General features: G+C 47.1%; 1 protein-coding gene across 4 annotated transcripts; it reads right to left on the bottom strand.

The window, feature by feature from the left end:
- Window positions 1–1,091: 1,091 nt before the first annotated feature.
- Window positions 1,092–21,319, bottom strand: ZER1 (zyg-11 related cell cycle regulator). 4 transcript variants are annotated; one of them, XM_065695450.1, is made up of 18 exons: window positions 21,196–21,319; window positions 20,663–20,796; window positions 17,426–17,505; window positions 16,115–16,377; window positions 15,139–15,289; window positions 14,412–14,848; window positions 12,708–12,884; window positions 11,510–11,624; window positions 10,904–11,050; window positions 10,479–10,652; window positions 9,574–9,789; window positions 8,870–8,911; window positions 8,409–8,528; window positions 7,860–7,975; window positions 7,542–7,730; window positions 6,513–6,610; window positions 6,023–6,125; window positions 1,092–5,446 (listed from the first exon to the last, which is right to left on the bottom strand). In XM_065695450.1, the coding sequence occupies exons 4-18, from the start codon at window positions 16,270–16,272 to the stop codon at window positions 5,389–5,391; spliced, it is 2,301 nt and encodes a 766-aa protein (XP_065551522.1). In that variant the 5' UTR covers window positions 16,273–16,377; window positions 17,426–17,505; window positions 20,663–20,796; window positions 21,196–21,319; the 3' UTR covers window positions 1,092–5,388. The 4 variants fall into 4 exon arrangements, with proteins under 4 accessions (XP_065551522.1, XP_065551525.1, XP_065551526.1 ...); XM_065695453.1 differs by having other exon boundaries at window positions 17,426–17,501; XM_065695454.1 differs by lacking the exon at window positions 17,426–17,505.
- Between the last annotated feature and the right edge of the window lie 33 nt (window positions 21,320–21,352).

The following is a 21,352-nucleotide window of genomic DNA, read 5'->3' as shown; positions in this document are numbered from 1 at the left end:
AAGTGCAAACCATACGAAAATCCTCCCTCAGACACCTCATAGACTGCATCAGTGCTTGTCAAACCTCACTTTGTATCTGAGGTGGCCCTGCTACTCTCTGCCTGCTTTAAATATCCTGAAAACCTTTCTCTTCCTTGAGTTGCAAAGGAAGCCTTGCAGAACAGTAGGAAGCTCAGAACAGCACCATCAGGCTCTATCTACAAACAGAAAGAGAAGGTGGGTAGTGTCTTTCCGTTCTTTGCAGAGAGGTGTAAATTTTAAACCTTAGTGAAGGCAATTTGCGTAGTAACAGCATTACCCCCTTGAAAGTAGAAACATTCTGATGTTCTAGAAAAGTCTGTCCTAAGGAATGTATTCTCTGTGATTAAAACAATTTGGTACATGTTAGATTTCTGGCTTACAGAGATCAGAGCTTATGCCTTAATGGTTTCAACCTAAATGACTGGTTGAAATTAGGCTTAGCTCCAGAAAGTCTCTACTAGTCAGTTTGAGTGGAGAATCTAGGTTCTTGTGGCATTCCAGCTAGGAATTTCATGCTCCTGGAAGCTGGAAGCATCTCTTTGTACACTTACAGCACAATACATTTTCAGCTTCCCAGAGGTAGTTCAGTTTCACATGATTCCTCCTTCAGCCAGCCAGAGTGTGATCCTTTAGAGTTTACAATGACCACTGAATTAACTGGTAGTTGAGCCCTTGCAGGACCAGGGTCATAAGAAGAAAGTCATACCAGCCTTAAAGCAGATTGATTGTTTTAAGCCGCAGTGTTTTCTTAAGTACTCAGCTTCTGCCCACTTACAAAGCTTAGGCTGTGGAATGCAAGCCACAGATCCGTTGCAGAGGCAATATGCACAGGCAAATAGTGTTCTGATATTTTTCCCCTCTCTCCCATAATTTCATAACAATACTCCCTTCCTCCATGCCTCTTTTCTATGGACAAACAGTTACTGTATCCTTTGGAGTGATGAAAGGAAAAGCCACTGAACTGCATCATCCACACATGGCAGTTCCTTTCATTTGCAATTAAATACATGACAGCAAATGGAGCAGTAACGTACCTAAATGAACCACATTCATAGACCAAAGGAAGAAGACATTGTTAAGCACTAGGTTTAATACACAGCGGGTATCCAATGGATACAACAGAAAAGTTAATTCATTCAGAATTGTAAGGAAGCAACAGTTGTGCATTATTATTTTTTGCTTGGTTTCACCATGTACAAGCATTTGAACCAGGCCTCTCAACCTTAGGCAGGTCAATGGACAGAGTAAAAGCAGACACTTGCTCATTATAACTGAGGTTACTTCTTGAAGCAAAACAAGGAAATACACATTTGGTTAGCTTAAAAACTTTTTTTTTTTTTTTTTAACAAGAGAAGAATTACAGAGAGAATCAGTGACAATTCGATGAAATCAAAACATAGTCTGCTAAAGCAGAACCGTTTCAGGTCAGCAGATCTCCCTCATTCCTTTTAAGTGCTGTCTTCTCATTCAGCCCCCACGTTGCTTTTCATCCATTCCTGACTACTGTTACCCTCTGTGCTTCTTATGGATGGCTGTTGTGGAAACCAGCTATTTCCCTACTTTTAATTCTCTTTTTCTAGCACAAGCTCCCCTCTAACACCTGAGCTGCTGCAGCTCCTCCCTAAATAGTCTCAAGAAAATGTCATTTCTGTGGAGCAATGCCTGAATGCAGTGCCCCTACAGCTCTTCTCCTGTGGGTAATTATTGCCTGCAAGTGATTTGAGGGGACAAAGCTCACAGCTCCAAAACTTTTCTTCCCCCTTATCTTTCAGAGACCAAAGTGCCTGCAGCAGAACAGGCCTGTGCTGAACAGATCATTTCATCTAGCAAGTACAGGGTGATAGCAGCCATCATGCAGATGGGGCAGATGAATTATCTGCAATGTTACTAATTGCCACAAGAATCAGTGCTAAACTTTCTTGGCTTGGACTAAATAAGAAAGTCTGGTGCTGCTGGGTGCTAAACTTCGTACAAGTAGATGCCAATCCTTATAAGCAGCTCCTCTCACAGATCCTGTAAAATGGAAGCACTTGTGGAAGGCTGCCCACTAATTTGCTTTCTTATCTATTGCAGAGAAAACAGCAGACACCTGACACTCTGCATGTTGAAGACTTTGACTTGGCCAAGTCACTGACTTGGGCTACTGAACCATGAAGGCATCCTCCAGGCAGGATAGAAACTACATACAGTCAAGGTAGAGGGTTCCTTTGATGGCAGTCTCTGCAGAGAGCTACTGAGTTGTGTTTGTGCTCTGCTTGCCATGCTTCTGAATATTAATGTAGTAGTGAGAACATGAAGAATAGGCTGAACAGGACAACAGCTACAGAGCATGAAGAGCCCCTCTGCCACATCTTTACACACTATGAACTCTGCAGCTGAATTCTCATTTGACAGAGATTTTGTTCTAGTTTTCTAGGCAGGGTTGGTTGTTGGCTCTATAAATCTGCATGGAGTTGAAGTCTCCAGGTTCATTCTTTTGCTCCAGCAAAGCCAGAAGGCCTGAGAGGCTTCTCTAACAGTCAGACATTTCAGGGTATGCAACTTCCCCTTTTACATTAGACCTTCATAAAAAATAAGCCAATTTGCCCTCCCCTCCTTTACAGAATATTGGTGTGATGGCTGCAGATAATTACCCTGTTCTGTCCTGAGTAATTAACACCTCTTTGCCTCCAAAAAGTGCTTTTGGATCATGGTACATGCATTATGCCCAGGGTGCAACAGCTCCTGTGCTTTCAGTTAGGAAAAGGGAGGTACAAACTGGTTTTAAACTTCCAGTTCTAGGAATTCTTGGATTATACTTAGCTATTCAGAGAATACCTTTCTCTCTTTTCCTCCTTACTGAAAGGGAAAATTTATTTTTCAGCTCACAAAGTCCTTTGGCTTGAAGACATGGAAGCTTGTAGCCAAAGCTCACATTATTCTAACAGGGATGCTATTTCATTTAAAATGCTGTCTCAGGAACTTACTTTGCTGGTGGCCTGACTCAAAATCTTATGTGTAGCTGGCTATTACAGGGCAGTTATACCTCCCCCTTCCCCTGGGCTCAGTGGTAGATTTCAGAAAGCTAAGCTTTTCTGTCAGCCTGACCTGACTCCATTAATCTCCACGGGTTTTGTCAAGTGATTCAAGACTTTAATGGTAGGGGCTTTCACTATATGGGCATTAGAAAGGAGGAAGCCTTAGTGGGTGGCACTGTCACACGAAGCAACTTCAGAAGGTCAGCAGCACTAAATGTAGAATTAAATGAGCAAAGCCTGACTCCCCTCTTAGGTTTGCATCCAGAAGGAAGATTAGCAAATGTTACACAGAAAACAGACCTTGAAATAAGCTTCCCTGTCTCAAAGCTCATAGGGACACAAATCCTTGGGGAACAGGAATGACAGAGAGGAAAATACATTTCATTCAAACAACTGCAAAAAAACAAAGTATAATTTGTCAAGTTTTGCAAACCATATGAAAACAATTCCAAAGTGACACAAAAATATATATAAGTTTGAAAAATACTTAAAAGAAAAAAGTACAGATCTCACAATACCAAAACAAATGACGCATGGTTAAAAAGACATTGAATAACACCATATTGGCAGAAAAAGTAAACCTGTCCAGGGCAGCTGTGTTGTGTCATTTAAAGTGTCAGTTTGTGTATCTAGGATCTGTCTATTACGTGCTCAGCAATGACAACATTAACTCTGAGCATCAGAAGAACCTCATAGCAGCGAGTCAAATCTGAGAGCAAGGTATACAAGGGAAGAGAGCAGCGAAGGTTACTGTGCTGAGGCCTGAAATGTCTGAACACGTGTGGCTGTGGCCTCCTCTTACTGCTGCCAGACATGGGCTCTTTTCTGAATCCTTCCTAAGGGAAGACTCATGAGAGAACTGTGGCAAGCAGAGGGCTCTAGTCAAAGGACTGCCCTTTGTTGAATGTGTTGTTGTTGAGTGCCCAGCTGCAAGTCAAGCCTCAGCCTGTGGTTTCTTGAGCCTTTAGAGATCCAGAGCCTGCCGGGTGAAGACCACCTTAGCGGGACTCTCCTCTCACCTACACTTTATCAGTTGGAGTAATGCTGCTGATGCGAGTGGGACTGCGCTGGTAAGTGATAGAGTCAGGTAAGGACAGAGCCTTCTGCTTCCCAGAAGAGGAGAAATATGTTGGGGTACAACAAGAGGTGCTATTTCATGGGACTGTTCTCCTTAAGGTGCTTGGAGACTCTCCAGTCTCTGGAGGGTTGTTTGGCACCTCCAGTTACATCCTCTGTGCTGCAGTAAGCTTCCTGTAAAGGGAGATTATTTGCACTGATGCAGACTGAGGGAGAGCAGAGCAGCTCCAGTACATTACTAGGACTTGCGTAAGTGGTTCATACCACTCTGGACTAGGGCCTAGTAGATCTTACCATGCAGAGCGGAAATACTGTCTCTGGCATTTGCAGCCCTTTCCCATAAAACAGAACACAAGTAAAACAGTGGTGAACGACCTGAATGAAGATGTGTAGCCCTTTGTGAACAAACCTTATTCCTTGTTGCACAGGCTCCCTTAGAGAGAAAAGCTCTGTGTAGCCAAGAATGTCTAAATGGTTTTACTGGTCATTCCTGGTCTTGAGGCTAGCTGGGCTGGCAGATCCCACTGCACTGCCAGAGGGGACAAACCAGGCCTCTTGGCTTTAATGGGAATGTCTTACTTCCGAATGACCCACATACAGTTAGCAATGCTTCCATTAATGTGAGCCTTCTATAAAAACCCTTGAGGGAGTGAATTAACTTGAAAGATCTTCATTTCCTCCCTTTACAATTAACACTAAAAAGGTCTGTTCTTTTGCTAAAATTCTCTGGTATTGTGTCCCCCAACATCTCTAACCAAGTAAGTAACTCATTGCTGCCTGCAGCCCCACTGAGCAGCCAATGCCAATTCGGGACTGGTGTTCTTGCAGACATTACAGGACCTCATGCAATACAGCAAAAGGGAATTTTCTAAAAAGTGGGAAATAAAAACATCACACTAGTGATCACACAAGTAGGTCTTCAAGCTCATGGTCATTTGAGGCTCTGTGCGGTCTAAAATAAAAAGGTTAAAAGGTACATAGTGTAGTTGTCTTTGCTTTTTTTTTTTGTTTTCTTTTTGTACAGAAATCATACACACAGAACTTCAACCTGAAACTTCATAACAAAAAAAAGTCCACTAATTTAAGGAAAGCATTTTGTTGTGCAAAAAGTCCCTCCCCCCATCCCCTGTTCACCTTCATCTACTGAGGGTCTCACACACACACATGAAGTTTCCTTCCAACAGGCGTGTTGGTAAGAAAGAGTCCTCCCTATATACAGTGAATTAGAGAGATGCTGGATACAGTGCTGGCATGAGGCGTTAGAGGACTGCCTCTATCTGGAAGTGTCCATGTTCTCCTCCTTAAAGTTACTGCAGTGCTCTATAACTTTCCTGTGGATAAAACAAGGACAGGGAGAGAGGGTTTAGTTTAAAGCTTATTGCATGACGGTTGTGGGACAGTTCTTACACTGCTGTCCCACAACTCCATCTCTATGTAATGTGTATGATTTGCAGCAGGCAGTCTCTTCTGAGCTACACATCAACCAACATCTGTGTCAAACCCAGTGTACACAAGAAATGCAGCTCAGAGCTCCCAGTTCCTCTCCTTGGAAGTTCAGTGGCCAGATCCATGCATGATTCTGGATACAGGGAGCCCACACAAGTATGGTGAGTAGTGATGGCTGGAGACTATTGGTGTAAGAGATGCAATTAGCTGTGGGGCTCCACTGTCTGACAAGCCACTTCTGTAACAAATTTGCCTGGTACAATCGGTGTGTATTTCCCACCCTCAAACACCTCTCTAGTCTTCCGTTTTCATCCTCTTTCCCCTAATCTTCTCCTGTATTCACTTCTTGCCCCTCGCACACATCAATTTAGGCCATTCCTTGGTAGCCTTACTTGATGTGGAAGAAAATAAACTAGCTAAAGCTAAAGTGAATGTCATATGGTAGCACACTGGTTTCCTACCGGGCCATTTCCTTGGTCTCTTGCCGTGCTGAGGCCATTTTAATCATGTCCTTCAGAAGAGGGATCCCACCTTCTTTGATCAGCAGTGGGCAGTACTTGTCAGCTGCAGAGAAAAGAATAAAACAGGTCATTGTGAACCTTCACAAAAGTGGTAAAAGGGTGGCAGGAGGGAAAGGGGAAACCTGTGGTCCAAGAACGTATAAAACTTTTCTTTATTACGGAGCTAGCCTGCTAGAGGTGCAAAACAACAGCCATAAAATGGCTGAGAATGTAAAAGCATGGCCAGAAGGATCAAAACATCGAAGGAATTTCCTACACACTAAGTCTCATTGTTTGTTGTTTGGCTTTGTGCTGCCTGGACATTCCTGCGTCATTCAAAGACTGTTCTCTCTACTGCCATCACTGAAGTGGGAAGACCTTTTCTAACAAGCTCAGATCCACACCCTCAGCTCTTCCGGCACAGTGGTGTGATTTCAAAAAGGGAACTTACGGTAGACAGAGACCAGGTTATACAGTGCCCAGGTAGCCCAGTGCTGGCTGACTGGGGAGATCCCTTGTGGAAGAAGTCGAAGGATTGGTTCAAAAGACCTGCACAGAAATATCGCAGAAGATGTTAGAAATACCAAGAGCAGCTTCTTTCAGCACTTCTGCTACTTCAAGCAACACAAACTTGGGTGTTCACAGATACCATAGCAGTAAATCCACTGGCATGTCAAAGATTCTGGCACTGAAGATGAGGTCTGTGTCACATAGAAATACTGGCTGGCTTACAGGCCCTACTGCTTTAGCATAAACATGCTGCCTGGATAAATAGCTACAATGAATGCAAGACCCGATTTCCATCCTCTGTGAGTTATTTCCTCACAACAGCTGAAGCCCAGCAGCACTGATCTGTAGAGAGGCTGCTTGCATGCAATAGTTGCTGTGGTTTTTCTGACCACAATAATGTGTTGATACTGTAGAGCAGGCACTGGAATGCCATTTGTTCTGGATCCCTGCCAGGCACTAAAGGGAATACAGAGTACCTGATACCCTCTTACAGGAAGGACTTTGGAGGATTCCACCAGTTGTATTAACCCTTGAAGGGATTTCTGGGAACTGTGTCTCCCAGAGAAGAGTGAAAGCTAACAGCAATCCATGTGACCTTCAGAAGCAAACAGACTTACGTAGGCACAAATGAAGTCTAGCAGGAAAATGCTTAAGCAGTCCCAGACAAACAGATCACGTTTCCTGGGCTATGTAATTTCACCAGAAACACACAGGAGAAACTCTTCTGGGCTCCCACACTTCTCCCATAGGAAGTGCCAGGCGAGGTGTCTTAATTTCAGCAGCCTGTGTAACACATTTCGAAGGAAGGTGTAACACCCTCACTACAGAGTATGTCCCTGAGGATCTTTCTCCTTTATTCTAAAGAGAGCCTCCCTGCTGGGTTGTACCTTTTCCCTCCTCTCTGTTGGTGTTTGCTTCCTGTGACAATCCTGGCTCCTAGGGGAGCAGGCCAAACTTTGCTATTCCTCACCTGTAATTGATATTTCTCCTGGAGTTGATATCCCAGCTTTGGATTGCTGCCCACATCCTCTTTACAACTTCCTCTCGGTGGGGCTCACATATACCCCAAGCCTCTGGACCATCAAACATGATATGGGAGAGCACGCCACAGGCATTATAGGATACCTCAATCCCATCTGCTTTGCTTTCCAGCAAATTACTGCCAAGGAAGAAGAGATTACTCAGAGGCTGACACACCAAAAGTTTAAAAGTCTCCAGGTGACCCAGGACAAGAGCTCCAGAGCATTCGCTCTACTCCTGCCCAGCAGTTCATTAGCCAAGCACCCACCTGAACACACTGATGAACTGGGAGGTCATGAGCTGTGGGCGGAGCTCCTTCACCTCTGCTACATTGCCCAGGAGGCCCAACATGTTCCGATGCAGCTCCTGCTTCTCTGGGAACTCCTAGGCAAGCAAAGAACATTATTATACAAAGTGGAGAGTTACAGCAGTGCTGAGAACATGCAACCTGGGAGAAAGATTGTACAGTGTATCTTGAAAGGACTGAGTACCTTTATGGAGTCAGCAATGGCTCTTAGCAGATGCCCAAATGGATCTCTAGTGTTACAGATACATGTGAAATGAGAGATTCAATGCTGCTCTACTTAAGGGGGACTGCACACAAGATGAGGAAAGAAGATGGGTGTAAGTTTCTCTGTTCTTCTTATGGTTGGGTGGGTAGATGTGAGAAGAAGAAAATATTGCAAGCTTTTTCTATTCTGTTTGTGCAATACAGGAAGTACTGCTTATAGATTAGCATAGCCAGGGATCCTGCCTAGGCACCTGCATCTCTACTGTTGATGTCAGCATTCTTCTGGAAGGAACCAGATGTACTCACTTTCAAGCACTCTAAGAACAGTTTCATGCCACTGTAGTTAAGGAACATCTCGCAGTTATCGGGGGTCTCATCAGTGATGTTCCAGAGGGCACTCCAGGAGAACTCCATCACCTGATCACACTACAGAGCAGAAGAGAAAGGAACTGAAACAGAGCTTTGCTGATGTGGGTGCCCAGTGCAAACCAGCTCCTTGTGTTTCCTCTCTGGTATCACCCTAGATGACTCCAGAGGTAAGAAAACCTTGTTATTCACTTTCAACTTATCAGCAAGTAGAGTTTTAATATTTTTTGCCTCCTTGTCACATTCTCCTGCCCTCACTCGGGGACAGGAAATACTGCAGCATCAACCAAGATATCTTGTGTTTGTTAATGAAGCTGAGCTGGTGCTTTGGGCTGATCTCCGTGCCCAAGTCAGACTGGAGAGAAAATACTCTATGTATATGTTTTTGGGGAAACACTCACCGTTTTATCAGCCAACTTCTTCTGAATCAACTTCAGCATTGTCTGTGGGCAGAGGAAGGGGAAGAGTGAGAAACAGTTCCAGAACCACAGAGCTAAAATTAACTGCTGTAGTACTGCAGGGCTGGCTGCAGGCATGTGCAATTTTGATCCTTTGTAGAGAACCTACTTGGTATCTCTTTCTTTAAACAGGTGGGACAGGGTTATGTTCAATGTCGCAGGTATCTACAGAGTGGAACTGTGTCGTAGTCCCTGAGCTTGTTGAATTTGCAGTCAAGTTAGTTTTGATCTGTATTACAAAGTCTGGAATGTGGTATAACTGCACCAAAGCAGTGGCCTCTGCAGCTCTTTGAAAAGGTGTGAGGGAGATAGGTTGACGTGAGTTGGGAAGCTGATGCAAACTCAGGGAGATGCAGAAGGAGCTAGTCAGAAGGGATCATTTTCTTTATGGAAATGATGTGATAAAGAGGTCAGGTCTAAGGTTATACTGCTTCCTGCTCTCATAGGTTGCCTGTCTCTGAGCGGATCACATCCAATGCTGGTAGGCAAGTAGTGATAGGCCAGGAAAGGTTATAATTGGTAGGACACTAATTTCCTCCTGTGATACTGCAAGGCTGGATCACTGGCTCATGCATTTGGTGGACTGCTGCAAGGGAATTGTGGTAGCCTGGGTTAAGGATAAGTAGACACCATGGGACCATACCAACCATGACAAACCCCATCTTGCCCACAGCTTCTTTATGATCATTGTCCACCTGGCAGACCAGAGCATTACAGAGGTGCACAGCGATGCGCTGGATCGACTCATCCTGCCGGCTCTGGTTGAGGATGTTCAGCAGCAGCTCGTTGACCCGGCGATACTGGAACTCCAGTTCCTCAGGAATACTGAAGTTGCACAGTGTCAGGCAGCAGTTCCGCTGTACCTGGGTCAGAAGGAAGCAAATGCTGGGCCAAGTGGCTATGAAAACACGGACCCCACCACCTCATGTTTCCTTGCTGCTTGGAACTGAAGCCATCTTCTTGCTTGAGTTGACCTAGTCTTACAGGGCCATATAATCACCCCATCACTTTCAAGCCAGTTCCTTGCTGCCTGTGAGCTCTCTATGCAGCAGTCCCCATTCTGCAGCCCAGTGGCATTATAATGTCAGCCAGCTTCTGATACAGTGTACTGGGATAATGTTTCTTTCTGCTGGCTCAACACCCCCAACACCTGCACCCTTTTCACCCCACAGTCAGTGCTGGATGTCTATGCTGTGTGTCATATACACCCTTTAAACACCTCTATTATCAGATAAGAAGGAGACTTGCTATCATCACTTTCTTCCCCTTGTTCTGGAGAAGATCACATGGCAAGGGGGTTGGAACTAGATGATCTTTAAGGTCACTTCCAACCCAAACCATTCTATGAATCTACGATAAGGAGCACCCTGCCGGTAGTGCCCATCATTGAGTGAAGGCAAGCCAGCAGATCTGGGCACTAGCTTCTCTGGTGTCTGCCTTGGTTCGCATCCTGGAGGCTTCGAAGACCCAGATGCTAACACCAGAAAATAATCCCAGATCCTAATACAGGAAAGGGGACTATGGGAGCTGAAGGAGACTGGACTGCTCTTACTGTGACTTCCTGGTAGGACTCCATGCCATTGAGCACCACCTGGATGACCTGGCGCCGCAGCTTTACGCTCTGCTCCATGCGATACTCGGAGTTGGTCAAGTAGAACAGTGCTGCACTGCCTGTCACCTGGATGTTCTTGTCATCCTTGTGGCACTTGAGGGCTGTGATCACCAGCTGCAGAGAAGCAACATGAAGCTTCAGTGCCACTGACTTGCTGCTGAGTCTTGGAGTGACTGTTACAAGCCTGCAAGGAATGTGTGGCCCAGGCATTGAAGGAACATGCTTGTGAATTGAAGGCACCCAGTTCCACTGCATGACTGGAACTTTCTCCAGAATGGCCTGATATGGTGTCTCAGGGTCAAGAGAAGACCAGGGTTGCAAAACTTCCCTTGTCATGGCGAGGTAAATGCTAGCATTGAGCTTACCTGAAGGGCTCGCAGCAGTTGGCTGCAGCGTTCGATACGGGCTATGTCAAAAAGGAGGTTGATGGCCCGGGATGTGATTTCTGGCCGGTGTTCAGTGTAAGCCTCAATTGCATTCAGGACTTGCTCTTCGTTCTTGTCTCCACTCACCTGGGAGGAACAAAAAGCATCATTTATGAAGGAGTAAAATCCACATGAGAAGGGAACTCTGAAAGGCCAAAGGGTACAATTTTCCTCTGCCCTGCTGATAGGATTGGGCCCAGGATGAGAGCAAAGAGGTTGAATCATTTCTCAGCCCAGGCGAAAAAGAAATGGGACCTTTGGGGCAGGAAGATGATATTCACAAGTGAGACTCCTATTGTCTTAAATTCTTTTACTATAGTCACAAACATCCTGTTTTTTCAGGCAGGGTGATTCTTCCATGCTCTTCTTTAAGAGACATGTTTTTTAACCCTTGTAAAAACCATATGGGGTACAGGTCTTGCTTTATTAAGAAGCTACTGAAAGATCAGAGCTCAGTTGTCACACGTGAGACCTGAAGAGCTCCATTTTTACGTTCTTTCAACTTCTACCAAGCTCCTACTGCCAGTATTGTTGTGGCCTCATTACCTTGTAGGCTGGAATATGCGTCAGGCGGCAGAGAGATGTTTCAAAAAGGCCCAAGAACTGGAGTGGTCGTTTCAGACCCCGGAAGGGAGCGATGCTGCTCTTTGCTGGCTCAATACTGACAGGAAAAAATAGAGATCACTCACGTTGGTACCACGTTTCTTCAGGTGTCTCCTGCCATACAAACACCTATCTGCTCTGCAGTCACTCTGGCTGTACTGCTTCATAACCAGAGTGATAATAGCTACACAAGACAGCTGCTCCTAAACGTAACACTAGACATTCATTCCAGATTAAGGCTAAATGTGTTGAACAGAAACAGCAGTAAGAATTCACGCAGACAGAATGCAGCTTTCCCAGGTAGAAATTGTCCTGGAAATTCACTAGCTGGCGTGAACGTTTCCTCTTAGAAAAGGGCTGTGGATTTTGCTAATCCAAGGTATTTACAAACTGGATTGCATGTCATACAGTCATAGACTGGTTTGGGTTGGAAGGGACCATGTTCCTTCCTGACCAAGAGCCAGTATTTCTTCACCAGCTCTGGTGGAAAGGAGACAGTACTGTCCCACTCATTTGCTTTTGTTCAGTAAGCTCTTGGCGAATAGGCAGGCAGAGTTTTTGGCTGATCTGGAAGACCAGACCTCTGGATATGCCTCTACTGAGGTGCACCAGGATCCTCAAAGGTTGATCTGCTCAGTACCCAGGTCAAATCTGAAAATATGCCTTTAGATTCTGAGTTCTAAAACACTTGGCCCTCCTATGAACACTGATGTAACAACTCTGTGTAGAAATGTTTTGTCTCAGAAAAGTCAGAATTTCAAGCGAGGGTAAGAATGTTCTATGTGGAAAATGTGCATAAAGGGGTTTGGGTTACTTTTAGGAAAAGTATAGAATACTGCAAGAGATCCCTGGAAAATATGTGTGGCAAAGAACTGAAACACTTCTTCAGATATGCATGGCAGGAAGATAGGATGAATTCTTTATTATTCTTAAAGTCCTTACATGTGTCATATACAGGAATCACAGCTGCTTCCCATGCCAGCCTTTACTGTTATGGGGAATCTAGCAAGAGTTATATCCTGCTTTTTAGTACTAACTAGACCTCCAGAATCTGGAAACCTAGAGGGAACTGTCGTTAATTCAATTTGTCTTTGACTGATCTATCTACCCAAGCAGACCTCAGTAATTGCTGTTTCTTTACCTTGTCTGGCCCATCTTCTCCTCCATGCTCGGGATAGTGCAGTTCTCCAGCATGGTGTGCCCTGAGATATCGAGCGACGTGAGGTTTACCAAGTTTTCCACAAACAGGTTTAGAACCCGCCGGGTCAGCTTGAATTTGTAGTAACTGGACAGATGGTCTCGGGAGATATCCAAGTGCCTGCAAATGACAGAGAGCATCTCAGAGCCCAGAAAGCATTGGCTGCAGCTTCTGCCTCTCTGCCAGAGGAAGATGACAAGCCAAATGTGAGTATTATATTTTTTATCTTTTATTACTATAATTTCCTTCGCAGGATACAGGAATGTGGCTGTGTGGGATCTGGCAGCAGGATCTGGCCCTATGTCTAACTGAAGCACACAGATATCTGGTAGAGGTCTACTCAGAATAGAGCACAATGAATTATCTGGCCACACATCACGAAGGAAATTGCTCCAGGCTCAGGAGCTGCCTTTCCCAAACTTCATCACAGCAGCCACCTGAGCATTTCTGCCTGGTGACTATAATGCACCAGAGGATCTTTGCATCCCCAAACACATTGCCTCATCCCACAAACTGTCACCCAGTTTTTGTCTGCTTCCCCAGTCTTGTATTTTTATCACCCCAGGCTATTACACTGCCCTGATTTTATTCAGCTATTTAAATGCTTAAGCTCTGGGGAAACCCTGATGCTATGTGGAGTGGTGGGACAGACTGAGCAGCCATCATAGGCAGGTGGGGTTGCTTACAGAACAGGGTCTGCTCTTGCCTGCCAATCACTACCTAAGCCCCTTGACAGAGACTTTTTTTATAAGACAGGAGCCAACATCCCACTCACAGAACTCTTTTCTACTTGTTATAAAGTAAGTTTCATTGCAGGTCACTGGGAGTTAAAGTTCTTGGATTTATAAAATGTTATCCAGAATGCTCCCTGAGATTCCAGGTCATGTGTTAACGTGGTACCCCCTAGTGTCTGCACTCAGTAGAGACAATACTAAAGCCATTGCAGAGCATCCTTCATGTGAATACTATGACCCTTCTCTTAGGCTTGGAAAGTCCTGGCTCCCTTTCTTAACACCACTGTGCAATTGAACAGCAATTGTCTCGGCTCTGTTTCAGGAAGTCCTTTCACTGCCAACACTGTGGGGTCAGGAGTGCCTATTTATTTACACTTCTTGTTCCCTGGTTGCACCATCCAGGCAGTGTGCTTCCACATAACACAGCGAGCGGACGGTCTGAGCTCAGAGTTTTGCTAGGTTTATCTCAGAGTTAGGCTTAAATTTTGGACATTCCTGTTTGACAAGTAGTTTGGAGGACTGAGTTTCCCAGTGTGATTATCACTATAGTCGTTTATCTACACATCAGCAGTCATCTTTTTTGCCATCTCTCAGGTATTCAGCTGCTGGTTTTTATTTGACTGGGAGGTGGTTGGTTTAGTTTATTCTTTCTTTGCTGTGTAAGGTTTTTTTTGAGGGGTGTGGTTTTTGGTTTTCTAAGAGGGAATTTCTGCTAAGTGACAACCTTTTGCAAGCAAAATGCAGGCTGGATTTAGACATGTCAGATACATGTAGTGAGACACTGAGCAAGCCTGTCCACATGAGGGTTTATAACTTGAAACCAGCAATGGGTGGCTCTCTAAATTGTTAGCACCTAAATGAGCTTTCCCTATCAGTGGGAAAAGGATAAACAAGGAAGAATGGATGTGCTGACCTCAGCTTGTGAAGCTGTGCGATCACTTGGATGTGCTCCTCTGAAAGGTCCATGTTGTAAAGCACTAAGGAAACCAGACTGTCCTTCCACTGGGTCAGAAATCCCACATCATTCAGCTGGATCCCAGAGAGATCAAGAGCTGCAAGGGAGGCCAAAGGCCGAAGCAATGTCTCCACATTTACCCCCTCGATCAAGCGGCCCAGGTTCAGGAAGCGCAAGCGGCTGAAGCCTTCAAAAGTAAAGTCCTTCACCAAGACCTGGCGAGTTGGGTTCACCAAACAGTCATCTTCACAGCCTCCAGGGTTCTCCTCCTCATAGAAGATATTACAGCAGCCAAAGAGGCTAAGGGAGATAAGTGTGTGGCTGAAGCTCACCAAGGTTTGTAGGCTCTTGGCTGTCAGCTTCTCACAGTTAGTCAGGTAAAGCTCAACAAGATCCTGGAAGATGGGAAATCAAAGTTAGAACTATTTCACAGGTAGAAATAGTTTGCTACACCACCTCCCACTGGGAGAGCCTGAGACTATGTATTGCCAAATTTGAAGTATTCCTACCCCATCCCATACAGTGGTTCTGGGAGATGAAAAGGGAGGAGCTGAGAGTTTCCCAAGTAAGATTTGGACAGTGAAGAATGGAGTCTTGGGAATTTCTGGGTGCCTGGTATTCTAGCTGGTGCCCTTGCAGCAATGCTGCCATGCAAAGTGGAAGCTGGAGACTGTCAGTGCAATACCTGCTTCCTGATGGCCTCCAGGTCCTGGTCCTGCACAATCTGTTCCCGCAAGTGGATCCGAGCTAGCCTGGTGCTCCGGGGATCTGAGAACAGGGTGAAGAAGCTCTCATGGGGTTCAAAGATGCTGTCTGTCTTCACCAGCTCCACATACCTGTATTTGGGCAATGGTGTTAGCACAGCATGACACAAAGGCTCAGCCTCAGCTCTAGCACCTTCCCTAGTTACAAGACAATACCAGCAAGTGCATAAGCACATGCAGAGTTCCCTCCTGATCTTCAGCCTTTGGGGTAATGGGAGCTGGCCTGTTACTACTTCTTGCACAGAACTAATGATCCTTAGGAAAATCTCAGACACACGTGAGTGATCAGATTGGATTCTGGCAAGCCCAGACTCCAGGGTTTCTCTCCCATAGTTGTTTAATGACAGTAATTTGGTATTTTTTCATTATTCAGAACATTAGATGGCCAAAGTTCTCTGCCAGACTTTGAGGACAGGAGTTCAGCCAGGAGAGACTGCGACAGCCAAATTATATGAATCCCTGGAAATAGGTTGCTTTGCAAAGCTGTGGGAGCAGCAGCCTTAAAATTTAACATCTGTTACCACTTTGCCCTCTTATTTCTTTGATTTGAGAGAGCTGTAATGCTTCAGTGGTGGGAAATGGGAAGGCTCCTTTGTTACTCACTGATGTTCTTGGAAGGAGCAGGAACTGTCTCACTCTGGGTTTACTTATGTGGGAATGGTGACTACCATAGAAACTAGAAAGATATACAGCAGTACAATAACCCTTGGGGACACTTCCTCCTCAAATCAATGCAGCTCCTTATTTCCAATATGAGCATCAACTGGAAACCACCCCAGCCCTGTGAATTCTTCCCCATTGTGTAACCCTTTCCCACCATTCTTTTCAGAGAACTACACTTCCCCCTTCCCTTTGGGCTCCTTCCCAAACCAGGTTCTCCACAGGCCTGAAACGTACTCATTGACAAGCTTGTCACAAATCTCGCTTGGCAAGAAAATGTCAGGATGGAGCCGGAGAGTTTCGTTGTCCAGCAGGTAGCAGAGAGTCCCCTCCAAGTTGCGAAGGCAGTAATCAGTGCACAGGGCCATCAGTGACTCGGGGCTATCGGATGCCATCTTGAGGGAAGTTATGGGAAGGGGAAGAGCAGAAGGAAGTTTCGAGTCAGGAGATCCTTTCCTCAAATGAAGTTCCAGGATGAATTTACAGGGACATCAGGACAACTATGAACAGACGGGAGAAAAAGATGCATTGAGAAAGGCACATCGGCAGGTGTCCTGCGAAGCTGTTGTACCAGCAGGATGTTGATTGTTGTATTTACAGCCCATCACTTGCTGACCTCAAAAGAACCTACTGCATTTTGGCCTCTCTGCCAGTATGCCCTTAATTCCTTGGTATCCCCACCCCTAGGGGACACTGCGGGAATGAGTTAACACAAACCATGTTTGGAAATGAGGCTACACAGCAAGAAAATGTTTTCTTATGGCAGAGGTTATCTGGCTGACAAGGCCCTCTGAAAGGGAAGTGGAAGAAACCACACTGCTTGGTTTCCTTCTGAGTGAGTTGGATAAACCAGAAGAAAATCTACTGTTGGGATGATGCCAACAGAAGTATGGCCCCATATCTTGCACCGGCAACTGTTTGCCACCATTCCAAGGCAAATTTCATGTTCAAGCTGAGTGTTTCTCTCAAGCCAGAAGCTTCATGCAAGTCCTTAAACTAGACTGTGAAGTGGATTAGAAGCCAAAGGAAAACACACAGACTGGTTTGGCTTCTCTTTGTAATGTAAAGCCAGGTTTATGCATATGTTGGACATCTACACATCCAGCAAAGTGGGACACGCTCACTCAAACTGTTCCAAATCTGTCACAAAAAAGTATGAGTGACTAACCTGGAAAAGACACTTCTGCCCTTCATTTTTAGTACAGGATGACGAGGGATGGGCAAGGAAACAACTGGGGGAAGCTATTCCTGTCTCACTTCCTATTTGAAATACGAAGCCTCGCTCACTGGCACTGAAAAAGGGCTTGCTGGAGCCTTGGAGGTGTTTAGCAGAAGCGACTGAAGACCAAAGAGTCAAATCACATTAGAAACAACCTTAATGGGACTTCTTCTATATATTTCCACGGACATGCAAAAACTGTGTTGAAATGTTTATTTTTAATGTAAAACCTGTGTCTTATCAATGGTTATGTCCCTGCACTTGTTTGCTCTCTCCTTCATTCTTGCAGTATCAGTACAATACAGAAGAGTTTAATTCCTTTTTCTCACCTTAGTCCATATCCCCAGAGGCACTCGGGGTAGATCAGGCACCTTCCCTCCTCACTTTCAGATGCTCTGTTCAGCTCTGCCTGGTGATGACACCCAAAAAAAGGATCAGTCAAGGCTGTGGATGAGGTAATCTTTGGAATTCAGGCACCAAATGGTCTCTCTGGGTGACAAGAACACAGTTCTGACTGAGCCTGCCTGGCAGCCTGGGCTCCCAGCCTTCTGATCCCTCCCTGCAGAATGGATTTCCATGCAAACATGGAGGCAGCACAAGTTGGAAATCAAAGCTCTTTTCTTCCTTCCTACTCAGTTTCATTAATTCTTTTTCTGAGGGCGTGCTTCAGTGTCAGGGACAAAGATCTGGCCAAGGAATTAACCCACCAAAACCAGAAGCCTGGTGCTGAACTTGAACTGCCTTTTGGCTTTACCTGAATTTGATCTATAGTTTCTCCTTCCTGTAAGCATTTTTGGGAACTCTGTTTGCAGGCAACTGGCAGGTTCATGTTCCAATCCCAAACTACTTCTGAGCCACTTGTTTTGACCTACAGCTTACAACAGCCTTTCCAGTGCGGATCTCAGGTTCTCTTCTTGTTTTGGCTTAAGACAGAAAAGCAAAAGCAGATGCTGGGCTAAAAAACCTGAAACCAGCAACCACAAAAACTGTACTTAACATCCTGATTATAGACAGTTTGAAGGGTGTATCCTGCTCTGCTGGGTCAGAGTCCTGAGCTGGGGTCACAATAACATAAATCTGTGACTTCTTGAGGGTGCCTTGATAGCTTGGACACCTTTTGAGATTCATGTGGTACAAACAAAACAAATGAGGAAAGCATTTGGTCTTCATCTTTGAAAAAGCAGGAAATCCCTAATCCAGCACCCTCTCCTTTGAAGTTAAGTCAGGGAGAAGTCAAGGATGAAATGGGCCACTGGGTGCAGAGCATCGTCTCATGGGCTGTGAGGTCTTAGCTATGGGAATGCAGGTGGGAGGAACTTGTCCTGTGTTCTGTGCTGTGTCTGTGCTGGAGATGAATCTGCTTCACCTCCAGAACAAGCCCCTCGCAGATTCTGCCTGGAGCTTGCTTGAGAGAATCTTTCCAGAAAGGCAAGATCAACAGGAAGTTCTGAACCAGTCGGGAAACGTGTTCTGCTATTCCTACCAGTTCCCCTTGTGCCATCAGACAGGATGTCCGTGCAGCCACTGTTCTTCCACTGTTTACTACCGATGGCCAGAGAACTCGAAAACAGATTCCCATTGACAATCTATTATCACGTGCAGCTGGAAACAGCCAGTGCTTGGGACTTGCCCAAGCAGCTTTGAGCACTAAAGGGCAAGGATTGCCTTCCTGTGGCTCTGACAATCCTCTGTTCCCTCTCTGCTGAGACCAGCACAATGTAGCTGGTTGATCCCAGCCCTGGAGAAATCAGCTGCCCTTTAACTTCCGAGCTCCATGTGACCCACCAACAAAATCCCATGTGGAAGGTGTACATAAAGAGAAGTGGTTAAAGCATCCCAGTAAAATAACACCAAAGAAATGCATTCATCCTCGTGATTTATTATGGACATCTGAGCACTACCCAGAGCTCCTGCTGTGACCTTTTGTATGGAGCACAGTACAAGCCAGTCTCTCCCTCCTCAGTCAGACTCAAGACATGATACATGGGCAGGGGGAGATGGAAGTAAGTGTCTACAGCAGCCCTGATCAACAGTGTTTATAGTTATGAGCCTAGCTTCTTGATAAAAGCAAATGAACTAGAGCTGCTGACAAATTAACGTTTACTTATCCGTTATTCTCAGGCAGCTTTTCCCCAGGCAACAGACCAGCACACTGCCAGCCCAGCACACTGTCACCAGCACTTTCAACGATGAGCAATGAGCTTTCTGCTGCATGTGAAAGATGCTGAGAATTCAAGTACAAGAATCAAAAAGTGACCAGAACTACAGCTGCCAGGAATCTTTCCAATAGATTTGCCTCCATCTTAACACATGAACGAACTGAGCCCACTGGAGATGCAGGAGATATAAAGGCATATAGACACAACTAGCCCTCGCTGCGGAGCATCAGCACCCTCCCATCATTTACAGACCCAAAGGAAGCTGCAGCACGTGCAGCTTCACGCTCTTCCACCGCCAACCTTCCAGACCCAGTCAGCAAATCTGGCAAGTATTGCTTTATGTGTAGGCTCCATCCTCATTGTTATGGCACTTCAGGCGGTGCTGGCACAAGAGCCTTGGGACTGCTCCTGGCATTCCTGGGGCTGCCCATGCCAATATCCTCTACCTTGGACTCCAGACTTATCTTCTCTCCCAGACTCTCTCCAGGCAGCTGCCCAAGCCAAGCCTGACTCACCATGGCTGCACGCCAACAACATAACGTTTGTGCTGCTGCTACAAAAATGATTGCAAAGCGACTTTTCCAGCATCAGGGATTTGTCCAAGGAGAGGGCAAACAGTATGCACTGACGGGAAGTGATTGCAATGACTTTAGAATAACAAATATAATGTAAATGCAGAATTTGGCACAGGTTACACCCTGAAGGAAAACTGCACTGTCATTTTAGCTGGCGTCTTGCAGCTGTAAATCACTGAGATTTCATTAACTGATGGGTCATCACAGTTTGTGTGGGGAAATACCATCCCTTTCTTACAGCAGCAAAACTGAAGCAGGAGTAGGCTGAACTATTCCATGGTCCAGCAAAGCCTATGATTCCCAAACCTGTCAGCCTGCCAAGACTGACACTGCAAATGAGATGACTCGTGCTAGCTGAGAACATGGTGATCTTTGTACCTGCCTGCAGTAAAGATGCTCCTTCGGCTCGCTGGATCATGGCACGGGTTCTCTTTCCAAAAGGTCACCTGCCCCGGGAGCCCCTGGGGTTCCCACTCCCTGGGTGCCATGGGCTCTGACAGCTCTATGAGCCCCTTGAGTGCCCGCGGGCAGGTCACCAGCCCAAGTCTCCCTCGCCCCCCGACTCGGGGCGCCGGCCCCGCTCCGTGGGGCGACCTTCCCCTCCCGAGCACTCGGAGGTCACCTCTCCCAGCAGCGCCGGGGCTCGGCCCAGGCCCCGGCTGCCCCCACAGTCCCGGGGAGAGGTCGGGAGCCTCTCCAGGGGGGCACCGGTCGGCGCTGCCGGGGGCGGCGGTTCCGCGTGGGGCGGCGCTGCCCCGCCGTGCAGGCCCCGGTGTCCCCGGGCAGGGCGAACCCCGTGGGTCGGGCTGGGGAGGGGGACGCCGGCACTCACCTGGCGCCAGGCCCCCGCCCGGCGCGGCCGATGCGGGGCGGCGGCAGCCGCGGCTCGTCCCGGCGCCGCTCCCCGGGGCGGGCACGGGGGCGTCCGCGTCCTCCTGGGGCCCGCTCCCCCTGCCGCGGCCTCCGCTGTCAACAAACCCCGGCGTCACTTCCGCCAGCCGGGACCTCCCGTACCGGAAGCTCCGCAGCTTTCCCCTCCCGGAAACCGCGGCCAGCCCGGAACGCTCGGGCCGTGCCCCGCCGGTGCCCGGGCAGCCCCGGCTCTCCCTCCCGCACCGTGACCTCACGGGGCGCGACGGTGAGGACGTCACGGCAGCGGCACGCACTGCGGTGACATCACCGCGCCGCTGCATGGCGTGAGCGCGGGGGCGTCACCACACGGGCGTTCGCGCGGCGGCGGCGGCCCGGGGCTCCCCGTTCCCCCCCGGTCCCCACTGCCCCTTCTGGCTGAGGCCACCCGGGGCTTCCGCCGGCCCCACCCGGGACGCGGGCACCGGGCTTTGACCTGGGTACCTCAGCACCTACCCACGGGGTCGTTTCTGGGCTGACACCGCAGAGGGGGGACCCCAGCCCTGCCCACTGGGCCCTGTAAGAGGGCACAGCCCGCAGCACAGCCGCTGCCCGGTGAGCGAACCGGCACCGCCCGGGGCACCGGGAGCCCCGGGCACGCTCGCGCCGCGGG

The sequence above is a fragment of the Lathamus discolor genome, chromosome 15, assembly GCF_037157495.1.
Source record: "Lathamus discolor isolate bLatDis1 chromosome 15, bLatDis1.hap1, whole genome shotgun sequence".
Taxonomy (NCBI): Eukaryota; Metazoa; Chordata; class Aves; order Psittaciformes; family Psittacidae; genus Lathamus; species Lathamus discolor.
This window is presented reverse-complemented; position numbering and strand designations above follow the sequence as displayed.

Excerpts from the sequence above, each read along its gene's own strand:
- ZER1 (XM_065695450.1), bottom strand. The coding sequence starts at position 16,272 with ATGGCATCCGATAGCCCCGAGTCACTGATGGCCCTGTGCACTGATTAC. Across the intron at positions 15,290-16,114 it reads TGTGACAAGCTTGTCAATGA|GTATGTGGAGCTGGTGAAGA; the intron begins GTACGTTTCAGG and ends GCCCAAATACAG. Across the intron at positions 10,653-10,903 it reads AACTGCTGCGAGCCCTTCAG|CTGGTGATCACAGCCCTCAA; the intron begins GTAAGCTCAATG and ends GCTTCTCTGCAG.